At 41.1% G+C, this 25,201-nt stretch overlaps 1 protein-coding gene across 1 annotated transcript in view; it reads left to right on the top strand.

Annotated features, from left to right (window-relative positions):
- LOC139576292 (protein kinase C-binding protein NELL1-like) overlaps positions 1-25,201 on the top strand; it is a 528,592-nt gene that overhangs the window by 107,135 nt on the left and 396,256 nt on the right. Inside the window, exons 5-7 of the mRNA XM_071402224.1 lie at positions 694-790; positions 16,462-16,534; positions 17,756-17,838. Of these exons, the coding sequence (XP_071258325.1) occupies positions 694-790; positions 16,462-16,534; positions 17,756-17,838 (253 nt within the window). The remainder of the gene's footprint in view (positions 1-693; positions 791-16,461; positions 16,535-17,755; positions 17,839-25,201) is intronic.

The raw sequence follows: 25,201 nt of genomic DNA, 5'->3' as shown, positions 1-25,201 counted from the left end.
GACTGTTGGTAAAGCATTCCAGGTGAAGCTGGTTAAGAGAATGCCAAGAGTGTGCAAAGCCGTCATCAAGGCAAAGCGTTGCTACTTTGAAGAATTTAAAATGCTGGTTACTAGATGATTCCATATGTGTTATTTCATAGTTTTGATGTCTTCACTATTATTCTACAATGTAGAAAATAGTAAAAATAATGAAAAACCCTTGAATGTGTCGCTGTGTCCAAAATTTTGACTGGTACTGTACCTGCGATTGAAGTCTTGCTCTCATTTCACAAAATGCATTTTCCAGTGATTGGACATTAGCCATCAGGATACTAGGAAGAGGAGGCCATGTAGCCAGTATTTTCAGCCTATCTTGGAGTTCCCGTTTCCTTCCTCTTCTTCATCGCCGGTGTAATTATTGCACAAACATTCTGAACAAATAAAGTCATAATTAACGCAAAAATAGCCATAAAAAAGCAGTCGAGCAGGAACCAGCAAGATGCACGTCCAGACGCATTGCTGTGTGTGTGTGTGTGTGTGTGTGTGTGTGTGTGTGTGTGTGTGTGTGTGTGTGTGTGTGTGTGTGTGTGTGTGTGTGTGTGTGTGTGTGTGTGTGTGTGTGTGTGTGTGTGTGTGTGTGTGTGTGTGTGTGTGTGTGAGTGAGAGAGATTTCAGAATCTGACTGTCTCTCTGTTGATTGTTTGTTGTTGGCAGGATTTATGAGCGAGTGATAGACCCACCTCAGATGGATCTGACCCTGGGCAGTGGAGTGTGGCTGGGTCAGCATAGCCACAAGCACGGCCTCTTCAAGGTAAAACAAACATACTTTCACCACCATATACACAATCACTGTAACCATTTAACCTCAATCATGCATGGCTTCTCAAAGGTAACAGTCTTCACTATCTTGTCATTCTATGGACGGCAGTACCATGCTTTCTCTCCGAAAATAAGATTTTTCTAACCTTACACTGAATTAACCTGTCTAGGATGAGAGTGGCGCTAGCGGCACTCCCCCCCCACCCCCACTGAAAAACCAGTGCCGCGAAATTCAAAAAAAATATTTTTTTTAAATATTTAACTTTCACACATTAAAGTCCAATACAGCTAATGAAAGACACAGATCTTGTGAATCCAGTCAACATGTCCGATTTTTAAAATGTTTTACAGGGAAGACACAATATGTAAAGATGTACATCTATTACCTAAAAACACATTAGCATAATCCACCATCTTTTATTTGTCCACCAACACCAGTAGCTATCACCAATTCGGCTAAACTAAGATATTTATAGCCCCTAACCAAGAAAAAAACTCATCAGATGACAGTCTGATAACATATTTATGGTATGGGATAGGTTTTGTTAGAAAAAAGTGCATATTTCAGGTAGATGGCATAGGTTACAATTGCACCCACCGTCACAAATGGAATAAAAAAACTACTTAGAGCAACGTGTTTACCTACTTACTAATCATCAAACATTTCGTAAAAATACACAGCATACACGAATCGAAAGACACAGATCCTGTGAATACAGACAATATTTCAGATTTTCTAAGTGTCTTACAGCGAAAACACAATAAATCGTTATATTAGCATAGCACATAGCACATAGCAGCCCAGCATTGATTCTAGCCAAAGTGAGCGATAAAAGTAAACATCGCCAAAATATATTAATTTTTTCACTAACCTTCTCAGAATTCTTCAGATGACACTCCTGTAACATCATATTACACAATCCATATAGAGTTTGATCGAAAATGTTTATATTTAGCCACCAAAATCATGGTTAGACAATGTGAAATGTAGCTCAGCTGGTCAGAAAAAGTCTGTGCGCCACTTAGACAGTGATCTACTCTTATACATAAATACTCATAAACGTGACTAAAAAATATAGGGTGGACAGGGATTGATAGACAATTTAATTCTTAATACAATCGCGGAATTACATTTTTTAAATTATCCTTACTTTTCAATACAGCTTGCGCCAAGCGAAGCTACGTCAAAAAACATGGCGTCCGAAGCCACTAACATTTTTCGACAGAAACACAATTTATCATAATAAAAATGTCCTACTTTGAGCTGTTCTTCCATCAGTATCTTGGGCAAAGGATCCTTTCTTGGGTCCAATCGTCTTTTGGTGGAAAGCTGTCCTCTTGCCATGTGGAAATGCCAACTGCGTTCGGGATGAACTGGAAGCGTGCCCAGCAATTCACAGCGTTTCAGAAATAAATGTCCCAAAATCGCACTAAACGGATATAAATTGCTAGAAAACGCTTTAAATTAACTACCTTATGATGTTTTTAACTCCCATAACGAGTAGAAACATGACCAGAGTAATATTACTCCCTCCACTAATGCTTGGAACAGGTGCGGGTCGGTGTCCTCTAGGCGCATGACGCAGCTCCAAAAGAGTGACTAGCCTCAGGGTTTTTTAATTTATAGTGCCTGTGAACGCGCAATCGACCCCATTCAAATCGTCATCACGTAAAGACATCCAGGGGAAGACGTAAGCAGTGTCCGTATAGTCATAGCAATAACAGTGCCCTTTTAACTGACTCCAGAACAGTGGCCAAAATTTCTGAAATATGACTCCATGTCAGGGAAATTGCTGTAGAATGGGCTCTGTTCCACTTAGAGACAAAATTTCAACTCCTATAGAAACTATAGACTGTTTTCTATCCAATAATAATAATAATATGCATATTGTACGATCAAGAACTTTGTGGGAAGCCGTTTCAAAAAATTACACGATTAGCATAAATAGCCACAACAGCGCCCCCATCCTCAACAGGTTTAAGAATAAATAGCGCATTTACATTTAGCATTTTAGAATCTGAGAGTAAATAGAGCCAAATATATTGATAGAAATCACTTTGTTCGTGAGAGATTTACATGGTTATTAAAACTTCACGCCAGGGTAAGCCTACACGAAACATAGCCCTTATTTTAAGTGTTTCTAAAATCCCATATGGGGAAAAATGAATGGTGGAAACATTATTGGAACCGTTTCCCTCTTTGACCAGTAAGTTTTATGGGTATTATAATACCTCCACTGTGGGGCTCTATTTATCACCATCAATAACAACACTTTGCTATGGTAAGACTCTATATAACGCAACCTCAACATAGCCTTATTATTGAGAGAGGGGTAGGGAGAAAGAGGAAAGGGGTGTGCGGACAGAGAGAGAGAAAATAGGGAGAGGTGGAGAGAGATCAACCGACCAATATTCTGCCATCTTACACCCGCCCGCTGAGCAGTCGATGGCCTCTTTTCTATTTTTATTTCATCTCATGTATAGATCAACAATACAGCGTAGAGCCTGAATAGATGATCCCATGCCTCCCAGGCCACCCACAGTCTGTCAGTGCCTGCGTCCATTTTGGACACAGCCAGTATCATCTTCTATTCTCCACAGCATCTGTAGTACCCATTCCTTGTTGTATTCTCTCTCTACCCATATGGTGACTACTGGGCCCAATCAAAGCATAAAGAACTCCCCTTCTCTTTCTCTGAGGATGAAAAAACTCACTATTTAAAGAATTCTCTCTGTCATCTTGGCTTCAGGCAGTCTGACTGCAACCAAGGTTGAAGCAGTAGCTGTCTAGCTCCAGTCTAAGGTGCAGCAGCGTTTAAGTTAAAGTTGATGGGAAAAAAAGAGCAGAGACAGATGGCCCAGAAACCTAGAAACGTTCAAGGTGTGACTGTGGAGGAGGGAGGAGGGAGGAGGGAGGAGGGGATTTGTTTTGCTGTGTTCAGAGATTGATTTGGTGCAGGAAATGTGCTGGAAATTCATACCTATATATTTATTACAACCACTTATTCACAGCTCGTGCTATAGCTTTTTTTTTTAAAGCATTAAGGCCATATTATGCATTCCTAATCCATTACACACAGCTGTTTCTAAAATCAAATAAGTTGGCTTTACATTAACAAAGTAAATAACAGGCATCCCGACTGGCACAGCGGTCTAAGGCACTGCATCGCAGTGCAAGCTGCGTTACTACAGATGCTGGTTCGATACCTGACTGTTGCAGCCGGCCGCGTACAGTGTACAAAATATATTTAGGTTAGGACACTTGTCAGCATTTACAGTGTAGAGAGTGTTACAATAATGTTCCCTTGGAATAGCATGCAGAGGTTCTCTATAAGATAAGCTACTGTATCTAAACCATGGCCGTAGGGCAGTTCGGGGAAATGCCAGATTGGTTGATCTTTAGCCCATTGGGACTGTCTAAATTGTGGTTTGAGCGCAGAATTATCATTATTTGACTAATAATGGGGGCCTCAAGAAATAAAGAAATGGACGTTGTGTTAAGAAGTGCCCAGACCGATGTCTGGTCCCATTCTGTCCCTGCAGTAAATACTTATAAAAACATTCCAAATGTGTATCTGGGAGAAGAAGTGAGGCTGTTATTATTGTTGTTGTTGTTGTGTAAGGGGGGGCTGTAGCCTCAGGTAGCCTGGGGAGCTGTGACGCTTCTACAGTTGTTCTTCTGCCCCCTCGTGTCGTTTTTTTCCTCTGCCATTCTCTCCTTTCTCTCTGGTCCGTCAGGAAGTCAAGGACTCAGTCGCAGGGCCATGAGCTTTGTGGTGAGCTTAGAGGGCACTATGGTATTGAAGACCGAACTGTAGTCAATGAACAGCATCCACACATATGCATTCCTTTTGTTCAGGTGGGTGAGGGCAGTGTGTAGTACAACAGCGAGCTGGTCTGCACATGCTCTGAGGGTGCGGCTAGGGATGACGTCTGGGCCGGCAGCCTTGCGATGGTTAACATGCTTGAATGACTCGCATACATCCTCCGTGGAAACCGTAAGCAGGTAGCCTTCGTTGTCGTCCGGTGCTCTCCTCCACAGCTCAGAAATGTTATGCTCGAAGCGTGATAAAAAGGTGTTTAACTCATCAGGTAATGCGGCGTTGCTGTCCGTGATGTGACTGGTTTTCTTTATGTAATCCATGATTGTTAGACGCCCCTGCCACGTACACCTCGTTTCCGAATCCGCTGAATTGCTCGCCCACTTTGTCCCTATACTTGTGTGTCACCCTCTTGATCGATCTGCGTCGGTTGTATTTGTACTGTTTAATCATATAATTGGCCCCTGTCACCTTGCCTTGTTTATAAGCAGCAACTCTCTCCTTCACTTTCCCGACCCCGACAAGGCTGCCATTAATCCATGGTTGTTGATTCGGGTAAGTTTTGGAAGACACCATCGGTATCAGATCATCTATGCATTCTTTTTTATTGAACCAGTAACTGAGTTGGTGTATTCATTCATGTTATTCACAGAGGGGCCCTGGAATCAATTATAGTCCGCGTGATCGAAACAATCTTGGAGCATGGAGTATGATTGGTCAGACCAGCATTACAGACAGATTTGCCGAAACAAGGAAGGGAGAGGGCCTTATTCCATTATACCCCCAGTGGTCAAGGGTAGAATTTCAGCAATTTGGACACTCATATATGCACGAACACACACGCACACAAACATGCACGCACGCATGCACACAGACACACACACACACATCCTCCCCTTTCCCCTCCCTCCCTTGCTACAGGCAGTATTACTTGCTGATCAATAGAGGCAATGTATGGTCAGGACTCCCATAAACTCCCAAGAGACAGACAGCCACATCACTGGCCAAACACTTTCACTTCCATGACACTCTTCACTGATGTCGGCTGATTATGCACTGTGGCATGTGTATTTGTGTGTATGTGCCTGCAACAAAGCCAGAGTTGAGCATGGCCGGTAGAGAGTGTGTGTGTGTGTGTGTGTGTGTGTGTGTGTGCGTGCGTGCGTGCGTGTACGTGCGTGCGTGCATGATCTACTCTGTTGTTCATCTCTCCTCTCGCAGGGATCTTTCTCTAAAGTGACACAGGTGTTGCTCTCATACAGGCTTAATGAATGCATTGTAAATGAATATCACAAATACAGTGAGACACAAAAAGATACAGAAAAATTGTATCTTGAGATATAGAATTTAAATGGGTTTTTATGGGCTTGACAAAATGCCTTCCAGACTCAATATGAAAATAGACTGTCCTCTTCTCTGTCACTATGAATAGACTTTAATTGTTCCAATATGCTGGGTATTTTCCCCTTGTTTTCAATGGCATGATGCTTTGGGTTAGTCTGACCATCCAGAATGGTCTCATGACTAGACATAACATAGTAAGCATACATCTGAGACACTCAAATTAGTATGATATGTTACGTTTGTTATGGTTACATAAGATAGATGTCACACCCTGATCTGTTTCTCCTGTCCTTGTGCTTGTCTCCACCGCCCTCCAGGTGTCACCAATCTTCCCCATTATATTTATACCTGTGTTCTCTGTTTGTCTGTTGCCAGTTCATTTTGTTTCGTCAAGCCTACCAAACTAGAAAACAGGAACTAGCGAAAGTCAAGTGCCCGGGAAAAACGCTGGTATGCTTGACAAAACAAAATTAACTGGCATTAGACAAACAGAGAACACAGGTATAAATACACTGGGGATAATGGGGAAGATGGGCGACACCTGGAGGGAGGTGGAGACAAGAACAAAGACAGGTGAAACAGATCAAGGTGTTACAATTGATGGGTACCTAACCCTTGTGTGGTGTTCGGGTCTGTGGGACCATTTTCAATGTTTACTAAAATAAAACTGATACAATTAATAATTGTATCAACCTGAAACTCATTGGCCATGGCTCTTTTTCTGTGAAGAACATGTAAAATAACACATTTTCATTGAGTGCACACTGTGCACCCCCCTACACATTTATATTACATATGTGGTGTTTGGGCCCACTGGACCCGAGGGTAATAAAAGTGTGGGAAAGAGTGTGTGTAGATGTCTTCAACATAGCACCAAGAATATGTCTGTCTCCCTGCCTGTCTCTTGCTTTTCTCGCACTCTTTACCCTTTGTAGAGTGTGAAACTACACAATGTCTTGCGGGAACCTGCACAATGTTATTGCAATACATTATTTAGATACATTGTAAAAAATTCAGTATTTGCCCAAACACTACCCCAGCCAGGTGCAAATTGGGAGAGTGACACCACAAACAATTAGCTTTGCATTTGTGGTTCCTAACCACAATCAATCAGTATGGCAAAAATAATCTCTGCTCAAATTAGAAATAATTTTTGCAGAGAGGGAAGCTGGTGTGGAAAAAGGATCTTCATCTTTGGAAGATGAAGAATTTTCTGAATATGAGGATAATTTCTCTGTCAATTCAGAGTCTGACAGTGAGTTGGAAGAATGGAAGAAGAGTATGAGATTGACCCTCAGCCAGCCCCATAACCAACCCGTCAGCAACGAGCTCATCAGCAGCCTACAGGAGGAGAAATATGGATGTCAAACAATTGTGAAATTGAATGGTCTTCTTGCCCAAGGAATGAGCCACCCCGCATGGCTGCCAATGTGATAAGGATGCAACCAGGGCCGACGGGAATGGCGGTTACTCATGTGCAAGACATAAAGTCTTCTTTTGAACTGTTCATCCCAGACACCATCCAGAAAATCATTCTGGACTGCACTAATTTGGAGGGAAGGTGTGTTTTTGCTGTTCGTGACTTTACTTTCATTAATCTGATGACCGTTATTTATCGAATCAGCTGACTATGTTTAATTGTTACTTGATTAAATTAATCATGTAACAATTACCTGATTAGGAATTTGGGGCACCATGAGAGCAGCTGTTTAAAGAGTGACCATCACCTGAATTAAACTCTGAAGGTCTTTACCTATCACATCCATAAAACAGACAATGTCCTAATCATATCATCATTCTGAACAGTCGCAACCTCTTGCATCTGCAAAAACCCCAGCCTTACTTATGATTCAGTACTACACACATTGGATTAATTATTTATTCACTAGCCAAGTAAATGATATCACAGAATAGACATACACACTTAATAAATTAGGTAAAGGTCCCTCGTGGACTGACAATATGTTGGCTTTTTACACAACGACAAGGAGAGAGAGAAAGAGAGAAAGAGACACTTATCGTTGATACATTTTAGAAACTATTCTCACAGTAATCATATACTTTGCACACAAACCACTGCCCATTTGGAGTACAAAATCCTGAATGTATTTACGTGTGAATGCCTAACGTTCGCTGTTTATCTCTGTCAGAACCAAGCCTTCTTAGGAAGGGTGTGGGCCTTACAGTGGCACGCTTGTAAGGCTCTGATTGTCCAAAAGGAGTCCCCCCCCTTCCCATCTTCTACTGTTGTTCACTCTGGAAGATGCTCCTTGGAAGATAGGCTAGCCTAAGTTGGGTTGAAGAGTAGTAGAATGGTCACATTTAAGTTCACTTTTCTAGATATTTGACATAGGACAGCAAATCAGCCGTAACAGTGATTGTCTGGGAGGTGAGCTTCACGCCTCCATCTCGTGTTGGTATTCAGGATTCAAACCACTTTACACATGCAGCTGCACCCTGACGATGTTCTGGTCTGGGAGGTGAGTTTATTTTCTTCACCTCGTGTTGAGGTTCAAAGTTCCAACCATTTCAAACGTGTAGCTCCCATTTCACGCTTTTCTGGTCTAAATGTTAATTTCTTTACCAATCCTTTTATGCACTCTGGTCGGAAGGGACAATTGCTTCAGGCTGACACGCTCTCTGACCTCACTCGGGGCGTGGCTACTTACTGTGCAAAGTTTATAGGAGGCAAATCCTGTTATTGGTCCTAAAATCACACCCCTATCTTAACATAAATACTTTAATCATATTTCACATACAATGTAGAGGATTGAGACTTCGTACATGTAGTGCATATACTTTTCAAGTTACAGTTTTTCCTTTATAACATTTTAAATGACATCACAAAATAACATCCCATATTACATTATTATTCTTTAGGTCACCTCTGACCATCCCCATGTTCTTATGTTAGAAATATTGTTCCAGTATTCACCTTTGAACGTGTTTAAATTTTGGCGGGGAAAGTGTCTGGAAACAAAGCACATTCCTTTGTGGATTTTGGAGAGGCAGAATTTACAACAGGGTGTGAACTGTCAATCCCCCAGCAGCTCCCTAATCCCCTCTGTCGGTGAGAGAGGGTCTGACTACTGTCATCCATTGTCAAACTGATCTGACACATTCGGATCCTCACAGGACAGTTATGACATTGGAGGGAGATGGAAGGAGATGGACCAAACTAATTTACATGCATACTTTGGGGTTCTTATCATTGCTGCTGTTTTCCTATCCAATGGGGAATCCACAGAATCCCTTTGGGATGCAGAAACTGGCAGGGAACTTTTCAGTGCAACAATGTCTCTGGAAAACTTCCACATTATTTCCAGGATTATCCGCTTCGATAACTGAGACACCAGACCAGCTCGGCGGCAGAGAGACAAGCTAGCTGCAATCCGGTCAGTGTGGGACAAAATATGGAATCAAGATCTGGGCTGCCTGTGATGTTGCTTCATCATGTGCTTGGAACTTGCAAGTGTATACGGGGATGCCAGATGGAGGAGCCCCTGAGAAGAACCAAGGGATGTGGGTTGTCCTGGACGTGACACAGGTACTCCGTGACCACAACATCACATGCAATAACTTTTTTACTTCGCACAAGCTGGGACAGGAGCTCCTCAAGAGGAAGCTGACGATGGTAGGAACAGTACAAGCCAGAGCTCCCATCTTAGCTGTTTAATACACGGAACAGGCCTATCAATTCCTCTGAGTTTGTGTTCACGGCCGACAAATCCCTAGTGTTCTACGTGCCAAAGAAAAGCAAAAATGTGGTACTCATGAGTACGCTGCATAGAGATGGGAGAATCTGTGGACTGGAATGTCAAAAACCAGAAATCATAATGGATTACAATGCAACAAAAGGAGGAGTGGTGACTGGCTACAGCTCCAAAAGTAGAACCCTACGCTTGGAACAGAGGGAAGCTCCAGAGGAGACGGCGCTTTCTCGAGGAGCTGGGCAAGGCATTGGTAAGACCTCAAATCCAGAGGAGGCAACATAGGGCTTCTGCAGCCATTGTGAGGAGGATTCAGGAGGATGATGCTGGTGCCCCATCTGGCCGACCCACAGAGCCAACAACTCCAATACCGGAAATAAGTGTGAGTGATGTTTTTGCTTGTGTGTGTGTCTGACTCTCCCACCTTGGCCTATATGTGAGTGAGTGAGTGAGTGAGTGAATGAGTGAGTGAGATGTTAGTAAAATTCCTTTACTAAGTGTTTTCATCTTTCTAGATTTTAGCCGGTAGCAACAAGAAGAAGTGTTGCGATGTGTGTGGACCCAAGAAGGACAGAAAGACACAGTACACATGAATCAAGTGCAATAAATACATCTGCAACACACACATTGTAAAACTCTGTCCCTCAAGTGGTGTGTAGACTGGACTTAATTGCTGTTCAATGGGGCTCATTTATCATTTCCATGAAAAACTGTATGTAAAATTTGGCCTTACAATTTGTTCAGTTCAAAGCAATAAACATGAATAGTGATGAAAACCTTGTTTCATTAATATTTGTTCAAGATAAACATGATTTATTCCAACCATTTCTTGATTATAATATATTTTTGTTTACAAAAATCACATTTTATAAAAAAAATAAAAATAGCGCTTTTATTGATAAATGTGATCTAGCAGAGGTAAATGTCAAATACTGTATTAACCATGTATGCTTTCTATATTGCTTGCAATTGATATGTCAACATCTAGTATTACGTACTTTACGTAAATTGTTATGGCTGTATTGTTTTAAAAACTCAATAATGTTGTGGGTCCATCAGACCCGCGAAATTGTGTGAATAAGAAAAAATATGAACATCACACAAGGGTTAAGCCAAAAACAATGGGAGGGTGGTAGGTCGGAGTGGATGGGTGAATGCATAACGCAAATGTCTAGCAACCCAAATGTTGCGAGCTTGAATCTCATCATGGACAACTTCAGCATTTAAGCTAATTAACAACTTTGCAACTACTTTGTTAGGATTTTTAAGATACTTTGCAACTACTTAAAGCCTTCCCCTTCCCCTAACTCTTAACTTTAACCCTAATCTTAACCCCTAACCCATAGAGCTAGCTGACGTTAGCGTTAGCCACCTACCCACCTAGCTAACCTTAGCCACAACAAATTGGAATTCGTAACTTAATGTACGAATTGGAATTTGTAACATATTGCACGAATTGCAATTCGTAACATATCATACGAATTCTAAATTGTAAAATGTCATACTATTAAGGATGATGGACATCCACAAATTAATACATACCATACGGAACATAACATTCATGTATCATACTATACTGAACAAAAATATGAACGCAACATGTAATGTGTTGGTCCCATGTTTCATGAGCTGAAATAAATGAGCCCAGACATTTTCCAGACACACAAAAACCTAATTTCTCTTAGATTTTGTGCACAAATTTGCTCACATCCCTATTAGTGAGCATTTATCTTTTGCCAATATAATTCATCCACCTGACAGGTGTGGCATTTTAAGAAGCTGATTAAATTGCATGATCATTAAAAAGGTGCACCTTGTGCTGGGGACAATAAAGGGCCACTCTAAAATGAGCAGTTTTGTCACACAACACAATGCCACAGAAGTATTGAGGGAGCATACAATTGGCATGCTGACTGCAGGAAGGTCCACCAGAGCTGTTGCAAAATATTTGAATGTTAATTTCTCTACCATAAGCCACCTCCAACGTCGTTGTAGAGAATTTGGCAGTACATCCAACCGGCTTCACAACCGCAGACCACATGTAACCACGTCAGCCCAGGACCTCCACATCCGGCCTCTTCACCTAAGGGATTGTCTGAGACCAGCCACCCGGACAGCTGATGAAATTGAGGAGTATTTCTGTCTTTAACTTTTCTGCGCTACGGATACCGAATACGGGTTCACTTTCCTAAACAACCGCTGAATTGCAGGGCACCAAATTCAAAAATATTCCTAAAAATATTTATAATCATGCAATCACAAGTGAAATATACCAAAACACAGCTTAGCTTGTTGTTAATCCACCTATGGTGTCAGATTTAGAAAATATATTTTACAGCGAAAGAAATCCAAGCTTTTGTGAGTTTAGCTTTCAAAGCTACATCAGCTAGCCACAAATTAGCATGGTCACGAAAGTGTGAAAAGCAATAAAATTAATCGCTTACCTTAGATAATCTTCGGACGTTTCCACTCACGAGACTCCCAGTTACACAACAAATCTTCTTTTGTTCGATAAATATTACTTTTATCACAAGAAAACGCCATTTGGGTTGCGCGTTATGATGAGAAAAACTACAGCCTCGTTCCGGTCCTGAAAGGAAGATTAAAATTTCCAAACGTATCAGATAAAAAAAATTACTAAATATATTTCTAATCATGCAATCACAGGTGAATTATACCAAAACACAGTTTAGCTTGTTGTTAATCCACCTATCGTGTCAGATTTTGAAAATATATTTTACAGCGAAAGAAATCCAAGCTTTTGTGAGTGTAGCTTTCAATGCTATAACAGCTTATCCTTATATTAGCTTGGCTAGCTTGGTCACGAAAGTAAGAAAAGCAATCAAATTAATCGCTTACCTTTGATAATCTTTGGGTGTTCCCACTCACGAGACTCCCAGTTACACAACAAATGTTATTTTTGTTCGATAAATATTACTTTTACAAAAAAACGCCATTTGGGTTGCGTGATGAAAAAACAAAGCCGTGTTCCGTTCGACAAATCCCCAAAAGTATCCGAAATGGTCGTAGAAACATTTAAAATGTTTTTTATAATCAAACCTCAGGTTGTCTTTAACAAACATAATCGATAATATTTCAACCGGAGCATAACCTATTCATTAAGAGAGAAAAGGAAAATGGTGAGCTCCTCCCGCGCGCGCATGAAATATTCAGAGGACACCTGACCTCTTTTGAAATCTCGCTCATTTTTCAAAATAAAAGCCTGAAACTATGTCTAAAGCCTGGTCACAGCCTGAGGAAGCCATTGGAAAAAGAATCTGGTTGATACCCCTTTAAATGGAGGTTAGACAGGCCAGGAAACAATTATTATTATTTTTTTTTATATCACTTCCGGGTTACTTTTTCTCAGGATTTCACTTGCAGAATAAGTATTGTTTTTCTCACAGACAATATTTTGACCGTTTTGGAAACTTTGGAGTGTTTTCTATCCTAATCTATAAATTATATGCATATTCTACGATCTGGGCCAGAGAAAATGTCCGTTTACGTTGGGTACGTTATTTAAAAAAAAGAAAATCTGACCCCTAGCGCTAAGAAGTTAATTGAGCACTTTTGTGGGGAAAAACTCATTCTGTTTGACTGGGCCTGGTTCCCCAGTGGGTGGGCCTGGCTCCCAAGTGAGTGGGCCTATGCCCTCCCAGGCCAACCCATGGCTGTGCCCCTGCCCAGTCATGTGAAATCCATAGATCAGGGCCTAATTTATTTATTTAAATTGACTGATTTCCTTATATGAACTGTAACCCAGTAAAATCATTGAAATTGTTGCATGTTGCATTTATATTTTGTTCAGTATAAATGGAGTGTCTCGGATTTACATACAGAATAATACGAACTGCTCTGACCACGTTGGACAATCACAGCGACAGACACACACATACACGAACCGCCACGCACCCCACGCACAAATGCACAAACTAGTTCTGAGCGATTAACCAAAATGCGGGTTCTTTTTTGGTTTTTAAAACCTCTTAAGGATCGGACCTTTAATTCCATTTTTCGCCTAAAATGAAATAACCAAATGTAACTGCCTGTAGCTCAGGACCTGAAGCAAGGATATGTTCTTGAAACCATTTGAAAGGAAACACTTTGAAGTTTGTGGAAATCTGAAATTAATGCAGGAGAATGTAACCCATTAGATATGGTAAAAGATAATACAAATCATCTTTGAAATGCAAGAGAAAGGTCACAATGTATTATTCCAGGTTAGGCACAATTTTGATTTTGGCCACTAGATGGCAGCAGTGTATGTTCTACGTTTTAGACTGATTCAATGAACCATTTAATTTCTGTTCAAAATGTTGTATCAAGTCTGCCCAAATGTGCCTAATTGGTTTATTGATACATTTTCATATTCATAACTGTCAAGATTGTGGGTAACTGGTGAAAGGAGTCAGGCGCAGGAGAGCTGAGATGCTTGGACAAGGTATTTAATTCAAGAAAACACCAGTATAAACACAATACTAAGGTGCTGGAAAAATAACGGAACCACGAAATAAACGGGCGTAAATAATAAAACCCGGCAACAATATACCAGCCGTCAGATACAGCCTTACAATAAAACGAACACGCACACAAACATGGGGGAAACCAGAGGGTTAAATAATGAACATGTAATGGGGGAATTGAAACCAGGTATGTAAAAAACAAAGACAAAACAAATGGAAAATGAAAAGTGGATAGGTGATGGCTAGAAGGCCAGTGACGTCGACCGCCGAAAGTCGCTCGAACAAGAAGAGGGACTGACTCCGGCGGAAGTCGTGATAATAACTGTGCACTCTCCTCAAACAATAGCATGGTATTCTTTCACTGTAATAGCTACTGTAAATTTGACAGTGCAGTTAGATGAACAAGAATTTAAGCTTTCTGCCCATATCAGACATGTCTATGTCCTGGGAAATGTTCTTGTTACTTACAACCTCATGCTAATCACATTAGTCTACGTTAGCTCAAACTTCCCGTAGGGGGGACACCGTGCAAATAATTGACCAACGTTGGTTCAATTATTCAATTTTTTATTTCTTCTTCTGTGACCTCAATGTGCAGTGTCTGTAGAGATACATCAGATCAAGCTTGGACTGTGCTATGTGGTAGGGAGTTGTAGTTTCCAACAGGCCAATATTCTACATAGTTTAGCGCCGGAAATGTGGTAATTAACTACATGACCATAACCCATTGCACAACCGCTGACTGCCTGTGTACACTAGGGAGCAGAGAAGAGAGAACGCACATTTGCTAGGGATAGAAACCAGTTGCTTCAAGAGCCTGAAAATACATGATCTAAATGATTTATAGTTGATATTCAGCAGTCATAAAAGTATTCCTTATTTACTTTGAAGAACTACTAAAATAGTGATTTTGTCAGACAGCATAGGCAGCAGCTCTATAGACATGAGATGCTGACTTGGAATTAAATAATAAAGTAATGAAATAAAACAAATATTTTATTCAAGAAATCTGAATAAATAACAGTTAATAAGTGATAAACAGTAATGGACAGTCACTATCATCATGGCATTTTTATTAATTGTTTTATTCTGTGTTACAGCATTTAAACGTGAAAATTTGATACTTTTTTAATAATCAAACCGAAACCGAACCAACCTAAAAAAGGACTAATAAGCACGCACACACAAACCACCCTCATGAGAGTGATTGACACTCCACTGATGGCTTTCATGCACTGAGCCACTGTCACCACCAGATAGACCCATGCAGTTGCTTTTTGGTCATTATCAGCCCTTCAATGTTGATATTTTTCTCTTTTCTCTTCTCTCTTTTCTCTTGTTTTAAACACCAAGAAAACCAAAGTTATGTTGGTCTGTTCCACTAGGAAAAGGCCAAAACAGCATGGGATACAATTAAGTATGGGAGGAGTACAAATTGAAAAAGTGGCAGAAACCAAACTATTGGGAGTGCAGCTAGACTTGGTCGTCTCAAATAACTAATCTATGTAAAAAAGAAAATTTAAACAGCATGCATAATCAGATGGATAGCTAAATATTTACCAGGGAAAAAATTATTAAGCAAATAACACAAGCATTAATTGAGAGTCAGGTGAACTACTGTTCTGTGGTCTGGGGAAATGCATCAAGTGAAGTTAGGAGGCTGCAGAATGCACAGAACAAAGCTGTAAGGATTGTTTTAAGGTGGAGATATGGTTCTTCTGTTGTAGTCATGCGCAATGTTCTTTGTTGGTCATCAATCGACAAGATAATTGAAAAAAACATGCTTATTTTATTTCATAATATACATCATTCAAAACTGCCAAGTTCTATTCACAACGGTATTCAGTTGGTAAGAGACAGACATTCTGTAAATACTAGGAATAGATTGTCCACCATCTATGCGTTATCCGGACAGAAAAGAGAAATAGGCAAAACAACATTTTGAATTAGAGCAATAAAGAAATGGAATAAATTAACTTGGCAAACCAGAAACCTTTCAATATATACATTTTAACATTATTTTAAAACGATATAAATATAATACAAAGAAATGTTGTGGGACTATAGTACATGAAGAATCAATATTCTTTAGATTGAGTATTTATTGGGTCATTATGTTAGTATATTATGTATGTTTGTAATAGTGTGTTATATGTGAAAATGTGTTTGTATTATAAATTGTATTTTAATGTTGAAGGACTCTTGGAAGATTAGTCCAAATGGGGACTAAAAGAGATCCAAATAAAATAAAATAAAATCTCTCTCTCTCTCGCTCTCTCCCCCCCTCTTTCTCTTTCCTTTTCTTTCTCATCTTCCCCACAGGGTACCATTCAGGATGTCAAATTCATTTTTGCTCCAAACGGCTACATCACACAATGTCCCAACCTCAATCGCAGTAAGTAGAATACAATTGCATTCGGCATACAATTGGCATACAATTGGCATACAATTGTATTGACAGGGGAGACCTGATCTTAGATCAGCACTCTTACTCTGATGTACTTTATGATTACAGGCTAGGGTTAGGGTTAGGGTATGATTAGCTTGTTGTTGAGGACATAGGACGGGTTATTCCAACATGTTCCTTGGTCGTAACTGTTCCCGTAATCTTCTTCATTTTGTATGAAAAGTGAAGAGGTACTGAGAGACAGTGGAGATGGCATCCTGAAATGTCTCATTAGCTATACTCCTGTTACTCTTACTAATCCCTCATCACTGAATAAGCCAGTGGAACTCCATCTCTGTTCTCGCTCTCGCTCTCCCTCTTTCTCTCACTGATTCCCTCTTTCTGTCTCTCTTTCTTTCTCTCTCACCTACACACACGTACTCGCACACACATGTACACGCATGTACACGCACGCACACGCACACACACACACACACACACACACACACACACACACACACACACACACACACACACACACACACACACACACACACACACACACACACACACACACACACACACACACACACCTTTCCCTTATCTCTGTCATTATAACCTCCCTCCCTCTTTCTTCCTCCCTCTCTCTCTCTCTCTCTCTCTCTTTCTCTAAATCCCTCCTGTTTATTGCCAAACAAATTAAGATGCAGGGCTTGTGTTGTGCATTTGTGGCGATGCTACTGTCTCTGTTGCTGATCAATAAGGCATGTAATCATAGTCTGTCACTACACTCATCGATACTTTTGTGAACCAGCACTCGCGCCACAGCCGAGAAGCCAATACAGCACTATTAGATACAGGACAACAAGCTGCTTAATATTAATATAGAAGTATATTTTTAGTTCTTCAAACATGCATACAACATTGTGTAAAGTGTAATTACCTACAATCACCCCAAAAATGAGCCACGTGGCAAGATAGGAAGTGCAAGGAGATTAAAACCAGACTTCCAATGAGTTCAATCACTCAATTTTCTCTAGCTTTGGTTATCGTCATAAAATATAGTTATATTTTGAGCAACAATGTTTTGGTAAAATGTGTATAAATGTACCTCTTCTCTTTTTCTCTTATTTTTCCTCCTCTCTACCTCCTTCCTTTTCGCTTGTCCTTTACTATTTTATCCCCTCTCCTACTCCTGTCTTTCTTTGTCCTTCCTTTTCTCCTGTTGAGCCTGTCCGACATGCAGTGATTTCCTGAGCCTGGTGCAAGGCATCATGGACCTTCAGGAGCTGCTGGCCAAGATGACCCTAAAGGTGAGAGTGACCAGCCTTAAAAAAAAATGCATTTTGACCTCAAGCAAGCGACCTTATAAGTGATGTGGTGTGATGCTTTATGTCCCAACATTGTACCTGAGAGACCTTAGTCAGAGGACATGAACATGCACACACACAAAGCCTTGTATTAAAGCCCTCTCTTCCTCCTCCAGAGGTCATACAATAGGCACAGACACACACACACAGGGTAAGTATGATCGGAGGTCACAGTGGTGTCATTAAATGGCAGCCATCTCGGCCCTGCGGGACACTAACAGGTGCTGAACATTATGTTCCTCTCAGCACGACCCCCAACCCTGTGTGTGTGTGTGTGTGTGTGTGTGTGTGTGTGTGTGTGTGTGTGTGTGTGTGTGTGTGTGTGTGTGTGTGTGTGTGTGTGTGTGTGTGTGTGTGTGTGTGTGTGTGTGTGTGTGTGTGTGTGTGTGTGTGTGTGAGTGAGAAGCAAGGACAGCCCACCAGCCAGCCCTGGGCTTGGTGTCATCCCATTGTAAATAACCGTCTCCTATTTTAATAGACCCGAAGCTCTCACTTTGTCAATTTCCCAATTGGCACCCTGTTCCCTATTTTGACTAGGGCCCATATGATTCTGGTCAAAAGTAGTGCACTATATGGGGAATAGGGTGGCATTTGGGGTACAGCCTGTCTGACTTCCCTGCTTATACAGCAACTCAGCCGGTAGAAATGGCACTTTCCTCCCCGTGTGTCTGTAAACGAGGGAGGGAGGGATAGAGGGGTGGAAGGGAAGAGGGTGATGAAGGTGGCGGATGAATAATTGCTAACCTCTTGGTTCTCGGCTGGCTGTATAATATAAAGTGTCACGGAGAGTGAGTTGAGAATAGAAGTTCCAAGCATGAATTAGCAGTGGCTGTGTGTGTGTGTGTGTGTGTTTGTGAGAGATAGAAGAGGTTGCAGATGAACTTAGTCAGAGCCTATATGCATATTTTGTGCTGTTGATGACATGAAATGGATGACACACACACTTTATGACAATCTTGTAGCATGTCATATCTTGCATAGAGTATACTGCAAGTGTAGTCTATTTTCTTAAGTCTTCAATATATTTTCCCGGAGTACGAACGCATGCATATATGCTACTCACGCAGGCATGCACGCACGCACGCACACACACACACACAGATGATTGGTATGTCCCATCGCGCACCTATGATGCTGATGCTATGGTGCTGGGGAAGTCAGCTTGTAGTGGTCCCGTATTTTAAAAACGTAATGTTAGATAGTTCCTCACCCTGGAGTCCCCTCAGTCTATGGAGGAACGATCTAACATCAAGTTGTAAAATACTGAACTTGGCCTTTAAAACATGTTATTTTGAAATTGTGTTTCAAATATTGTGTTTTTGGACAGCTCCTGTCTCCAATGCTCACGGCTAAAATTACTGTTCCATCAAAACATGGAACACCTTTCAATCAACGGGTTGATCAGAGCTCATGCCTTAATTACCTCATCCTCAGTGGGTTAGTGTGGCTTGGAGCCTGGTGCATGAGATGTGTAAGGGCCCACTAATGAGGATGGGCCCATTGTCTTACTCTATAGATGTTACGAGGTAATAAAAGGGGCGTAAACCATTCTCACCACTGAGTGTGTTGTTGACGAAACAGAGGAGAGACACGGAGGCCCGGCTGGCTTAGCTAGCCTAGCGAGCCTGGAGCCTCAACAAACATTTAACACTGCAGGTGTCACGCCCTGACCGCAGAGATCTTTTTATGTCTCTATTTTAGTTTGGTCAGGGTGTGATTTGGGTGGGCATGTTCATTTTCTATGTTTTGTATTTCTTTGTTGTTTGGCCGGGTGTGGTTCTCAATCAGAGGCAGCTGTTTATTGTTGTCTCTGATTGAGAACCATACTTAGGTTGCTTTATTCCACCTGTATTTGTGGGTAGTTGTCTATGTGTAGTTGCATGACAGCACTAGTCGTTTATAGCTTCACGTTCGTTTTGTTGTTTTGTTAGTTTGTTTAGTGTTTATTCGTTTATTAAAGAATAATGTATTCAAATCACGCTGCGCCTTGGTCTCATCGTTATGACGAACGTGACAGCAGGAGCTGTGATTATTTTGCTTTATTCCGGGACAATGTCGACCGCCCGGATTTTCAATGTAGCAACTGTTTCCTTGCAGAGGACTACAGGAGCGAAGTGGCTACTCTTAGCAAACAAATAGTGACCCTACATAAGCTACTGGGGAATCCACACCCGCCTACTTTTTCTTTCTCTCCCAGTAGCCGGACGCCGCTCTGGCCTGGTGGAAGTGTCTCCGACGTGTCGGCTCTCCACAATCGTCTGGACGGTACTCTGTATGGATCCCTCCCTGAAGGGGTCTCCCCCTTCCCTGAAGAATGGAGCTAGAAGGATGCTCCTGGATGACTTGGTGGATGTTCCTGTTTTCAATCCAACTAACCAGCCATGGAGATATGTCACTCACCGTGGAAGTCGAAAACAGCGTCCTCTGGCAACGGGGGCCGCCTTGGAGTTGTTAAGTCCAGACCAGACACAGGCCAGAAACAGCTTTGCGGGCCTGGATCCAGAGGTACCTGCGCCTTAGTCCTCTGTTCTGTCTCCCTCTCCGGTGGCTTCTACCTCATGTTCAGATCCTCAGAGCTCCCACCCTCATCTGACCGTGAGGCTGTCTGAGGCTCCTGCCCATTCCGCATCCTCGCTGGATACTACAGACGGCTCGAGTCCATCATGCGTCATCTCCTTTAAGTCCTCAAGGGGTTTGCAAAACACTTGAGGTGAAAGAACGGCCGGATCTCCTCAGCCATTGCACCATGTGCTATCCTGGGGCATGAGTACAGGACATTACTTGGCTGCTTCTGACCGTTCTACGACAGATGCCGGGAACTGACGCTGTCGTAGCCCGTGTAGGGTCATACAACATTAGGAGGGCTAGCTCGGAACTTCTGGAAATTGATTTTAAAGAACTGATTTAGGCACTGAAAGATTCACAAAATCGGCCATTATTTCAGGTCCGGTACCGTTGTTGGGATGTGGATGTGAAAGATTCAGCAAGCTACTGGCATTATACACCTGTCTAAAAGATTACTGTAGCTGTTGGAATCACTTTCATAGATAACTTTGACACCTTCTGGAACAGAAGGACGGAGTCCATCAAAATCATCTTGGTTCCAGGAGTCTATCCACGCATTTAAAGACTGCGTTGGGACAATGACATCAAGACCAGTTCAGTTAATCCCTACCATTGTGTCACTGACTTGTCATAATGCTGCAGCAAATGTACATTATCCCAGGGGCATTGGCAGACACAATGTAAGTAACTTCATTTTTGTACCCTTAACTGCCCTGAATGCCTCTGTTGATCCTACAGCTATTGTATGCTATAATCATATGCCGATGAACCAGAGCTATACTGTTAGCACTGAAGAGGTGTGCATTAGTAGGAAGTCCATTGTGTGCAGCTCACCCTGCACAATCCAGTTCAAACAAATTAGCATGTCTACTTCTGATAAGCTTCCGAGTAATGTATTGAAAACAATCATCCCAGAAAAGTGCCATAAATAGCCCACATTAACATATGCAGCCTAAGAAACAAGGTTCATGTAATCAATAACGTGCTAGTAACAGATGACATTCATATGTTTTTTACATTGGATAAAAGCAGAGACTCAGAGCTAGGAAATTGTATATCATTCACTGCAGTTGAGGAACAAATGGGAAGTAATTCTGCTTTGAAAGTTCATAAACTTGTAACCCAACTTTTTAGAAAATGGCCATTGAATGCTTTGGTACACCTACTGGAGAGCTCTTCTTTGTCTACACCCATTCATCATTGTTCACGACCTCTTAAGCCTTAGCTCCACCAATATATTTAAGGATTCACATGTGAGGCCATGTGCTAAGCTGTGAGTACGGTAGTGTACAACCAAAGATTTCAAGACAAAAGGCTGGTTTATACTACTTCTATCAATATGTCTATATACAGTTGTCGCAGTGACATCATGAGGATTCTATTGTCTTCCGACATACAACTTGTCATTGTGAAAAAGTAGAAACACAAAAACGACAGGCTGCATGTCATCAGCAGCCTACGGGTACAAAAAAGCATAACTGGTGCATTTTAACACCAATAAACCCATCCGTTTAAAAATGAATTTAGAATATGTGACTGACCGGCTCAAATCAGTCTTATGTAGCAAAATTTGAAATTGTGTTTTTAAACTGGATACAAATAGAGACTCAGAGCTACAAAATGGTATCATCCACTGCATTTTTTGAGAAAAAGAAGGTGCAAGTTTTATTATGGTACAACACTATCATCAACTGTTAGATGTTATTTTTAAGGTGTAAACCTCAAAAGGCCTTTCTGTATCTTCCCTCTCTGTGGCAGCTGACAGGGTGTCTTCATCATCCTCCTGTAATGAAAATTTACAATTTTGTTGTTCTACTCTAATCCATTACGAAAAATCAGTGGAGTATTAAGAGTACTTACAACTACAACTTACAACTATGGCAGAAGGCTCCACCAGACAGATTACACCACCAGTAACTGGTAGAAGATGAAGATTAGACAGTTAAATTATAACTTTGCCCAGAAAAGTACACCACCTAATTTGAATTTTGTTTTTACAACAGTGTGCAGGCCACATCACAATTTTTCAAATATATAGTGGCTTGCAAAAGTTTTCATCCCCATTGGCATTTTTCCTATTTTGTTGCCTTACAACCTGGAATTAAAATAGATATTTGGGGTGTTTGTATCATTTGATGTACACAACATACCTACCACGTTGGAGATGCTAAATATTTTTTGTGAAACAAACAAGAAATGAGACAAGAAAACTAAAAACTTGAGCGTGCATAACTATCCCCCCCAAGTCAATACTTTATAGAGCCACCTTTTGCAGCAATTACAGGTGCAAGTCTCTTGGGGTATGTCTCTGTACGCTTGGCACATCTAGCCACTGGGATTTTTGCCCATTATTCAGGCAAAACTGCTCCAGCTCCTTCAAGTTGCATGGGCTCCGCTGGTGTACAGCAATCTTTAAGTCATACCACAGATTCTCAATTGGATTGAGGTCTGTGCTTTGACTGGGCCATTCCAAGACATTTAAATGTTTCCCCTTAATGCTTAGGATCATTGTCCTGCTGGAAGGTGAACTTCCGTCCCAGTCTCAAATCTCTGGAAGACTGAAACAGGTTTCCCTCAAGCATTTCCCTGTATTTAGCACCATCATTCCTTCAATTCTGACCAGTTTCCCAGTCCCTGCCGATGAAAAACATCCCCACAGCATGATGCTGCCACCACCATGCTTCACTGTGGGCATGGTTTTCTTTGGGTGATGAGAGGTGTTGGGTTTGCGCCAGACATAGCGTTTTCCTTGATGGCCTAAAAGCTCAATTTTAGTTTCATCTGACCAGAGTACCTTCTTCCATATGTTTAGGGAGTCTCCCACATGCCTTTTGGCGAACACCAAATTATTATTTTCTTTAATAAGCAATGGCTTTTTTTCTGGACATTTCACAAAGCCCAGCTCTGTGGAGTGTACGGGCTTAAAGTGATCATGTGACACTTAGACTGCACACAGGTGGACTTTATTTAACTAATTATGTGACTTTTGAAGGTAATTGGTTGCACCAGATCTTATTTAGGGGCTTCATAGCAAAGGGGGTGAATACATATACGTGCACCAGTTTTCAGTTTATTATTTTTTTATATTTTTTTAAACAAGTTATTTCTTTCATTTCAATTCACCAATTTGTAATATTTTGTGTATGTCCATTACATGAAATCCAAATAAAAATCTATTTAAATTACAGGTTGTAATGCAACAAAATAGGAAAACCAACAAGGGGGACGAATACTTTTGCAAGGCACTGTATAACTCAGAGTCACCTTAAAATAGATTATTATGTCTGAAGGACAACTAGGAATCTGAAAAGTAACAGCAGTCAATTACAAAGAATTGTACCGCTTCAAGGAGATTAGTGTACCAAGTTGTGTTAAGATGGATGGGTGGGCGTTACTGAGGTAACACTGGCAAAAGGATGAATGTACATATATCATTAATTTGAATAACTAACCTCTTATGTAGGCCCTTGTGTCCTGGGGGGTGGTTGGGTCAGATGAGCTTCCTCCAGAGATGCCTTCAGCAATAGGTTGCCCACTGTTTTGACTGAGGGCCATCTCTTCAGCCTCTGTGAGTGGTGGTGGTGGTCGACCCCCACGTGTTTATCGGCCCTCAGCATTTTTTCTATTGGCTGTAATGGAGGTCAAATTTGAAGATGTCCAGCATGCACAAATTTGGAGACTTGTATGTATAAAGGCATTTAGTTGTGTCACGCCCTGACCTTAGAGATCCTTTTTATGTCTCTATTTTGGTTTGGTCAGGGCGTGAGTTGGGGTGGGCATTCTATGTTTTGTTCTATGTTGTCCTTTTCTATGTGTTTGGCCTGGTATGGTTCCCAATCAGAGGCAGCTGTCAATCGTTGTCTCTGAGAACCATACTTAGGTAGCCTGTGCCCACCTGTGTTTGTGGGTAGTTGTTTCCTGTTTTGTCTTTTTTCACCTTACAGGACTGTTTCGTGTCGTTCACTCTCTTTGTTATTTTTTGTCATTCAGTGTTCTGTTTATTTTTTTTAAATAATCATGGACACTTACCACGCTGCGTTTTGGTCCGATCCTTCCTATTCCTCATCCGAAGAAGACGACGATCGTTACAAGGTGTTACTTTCAAATATTAATTACTGGCAGTGTTAGGATGGCTGAAAAAATTTCACGAACTACTTAAATATATCACATGTTGAGGGTAGCCACTGCATGCTGTTTAATTAGGTAGGGTAGGCTAAACAACATCACAATTGCTTGTAATGAAATTATACCATACCTGTTTGAAGTATATTTTTATATTTCATCTTCAGTTGCTGCCAAGTACGCTTTGTGCCTGTTGGGTTGCACCTGCATAAATATTAAACACACACACACACATATATTATATACATACATGTTGAATAAGTGGAACACTCGAGATAAAACTTTTATTTTTTTCGATTAATACTCTTTGACTCAGTCAGCAATATTTTGCCACGCCAGCTCACATTCTTTTGCTACTGCTTCTGTATTGCTTTTTTTCTTAAATATATACTCATATTCTGCGTACGTATTCCTTAATATTTCTTACTCCACAGGGGATAGGTAGGAGGTTCGAGCCCTTTTTTTCCCTTTTGCCATGATGAATCATGTTATCTGCGATCCATTGATAAGGGCTTTTTATCTCCTCATGCACGTGCTTTACTCAGGGTTAACCTAACTCAGAGTTGATTGAACTAATTGTTATCACCTGTTCTGAAACCAAAAACTCAGAGTTTGACAG

The sequence above is a fragment of the Salvelinus alpinus genome, chromosome 5, assembly GCF_045679555.1.
Source record: "Salvelinus alpinus chromosome 5, SLU_Salpinus.1, whole genome shotgun sequence".
Lineage (NCBI taxonomy): Eukaryota > Metazoa > Chordata > Actinopteri > Salmoniformes > Salmonidae > Salvelinus > Salvelinus alpinus.
This window is presented reverse-complemented; position numbering and strand designations above follow the sequence as displayed.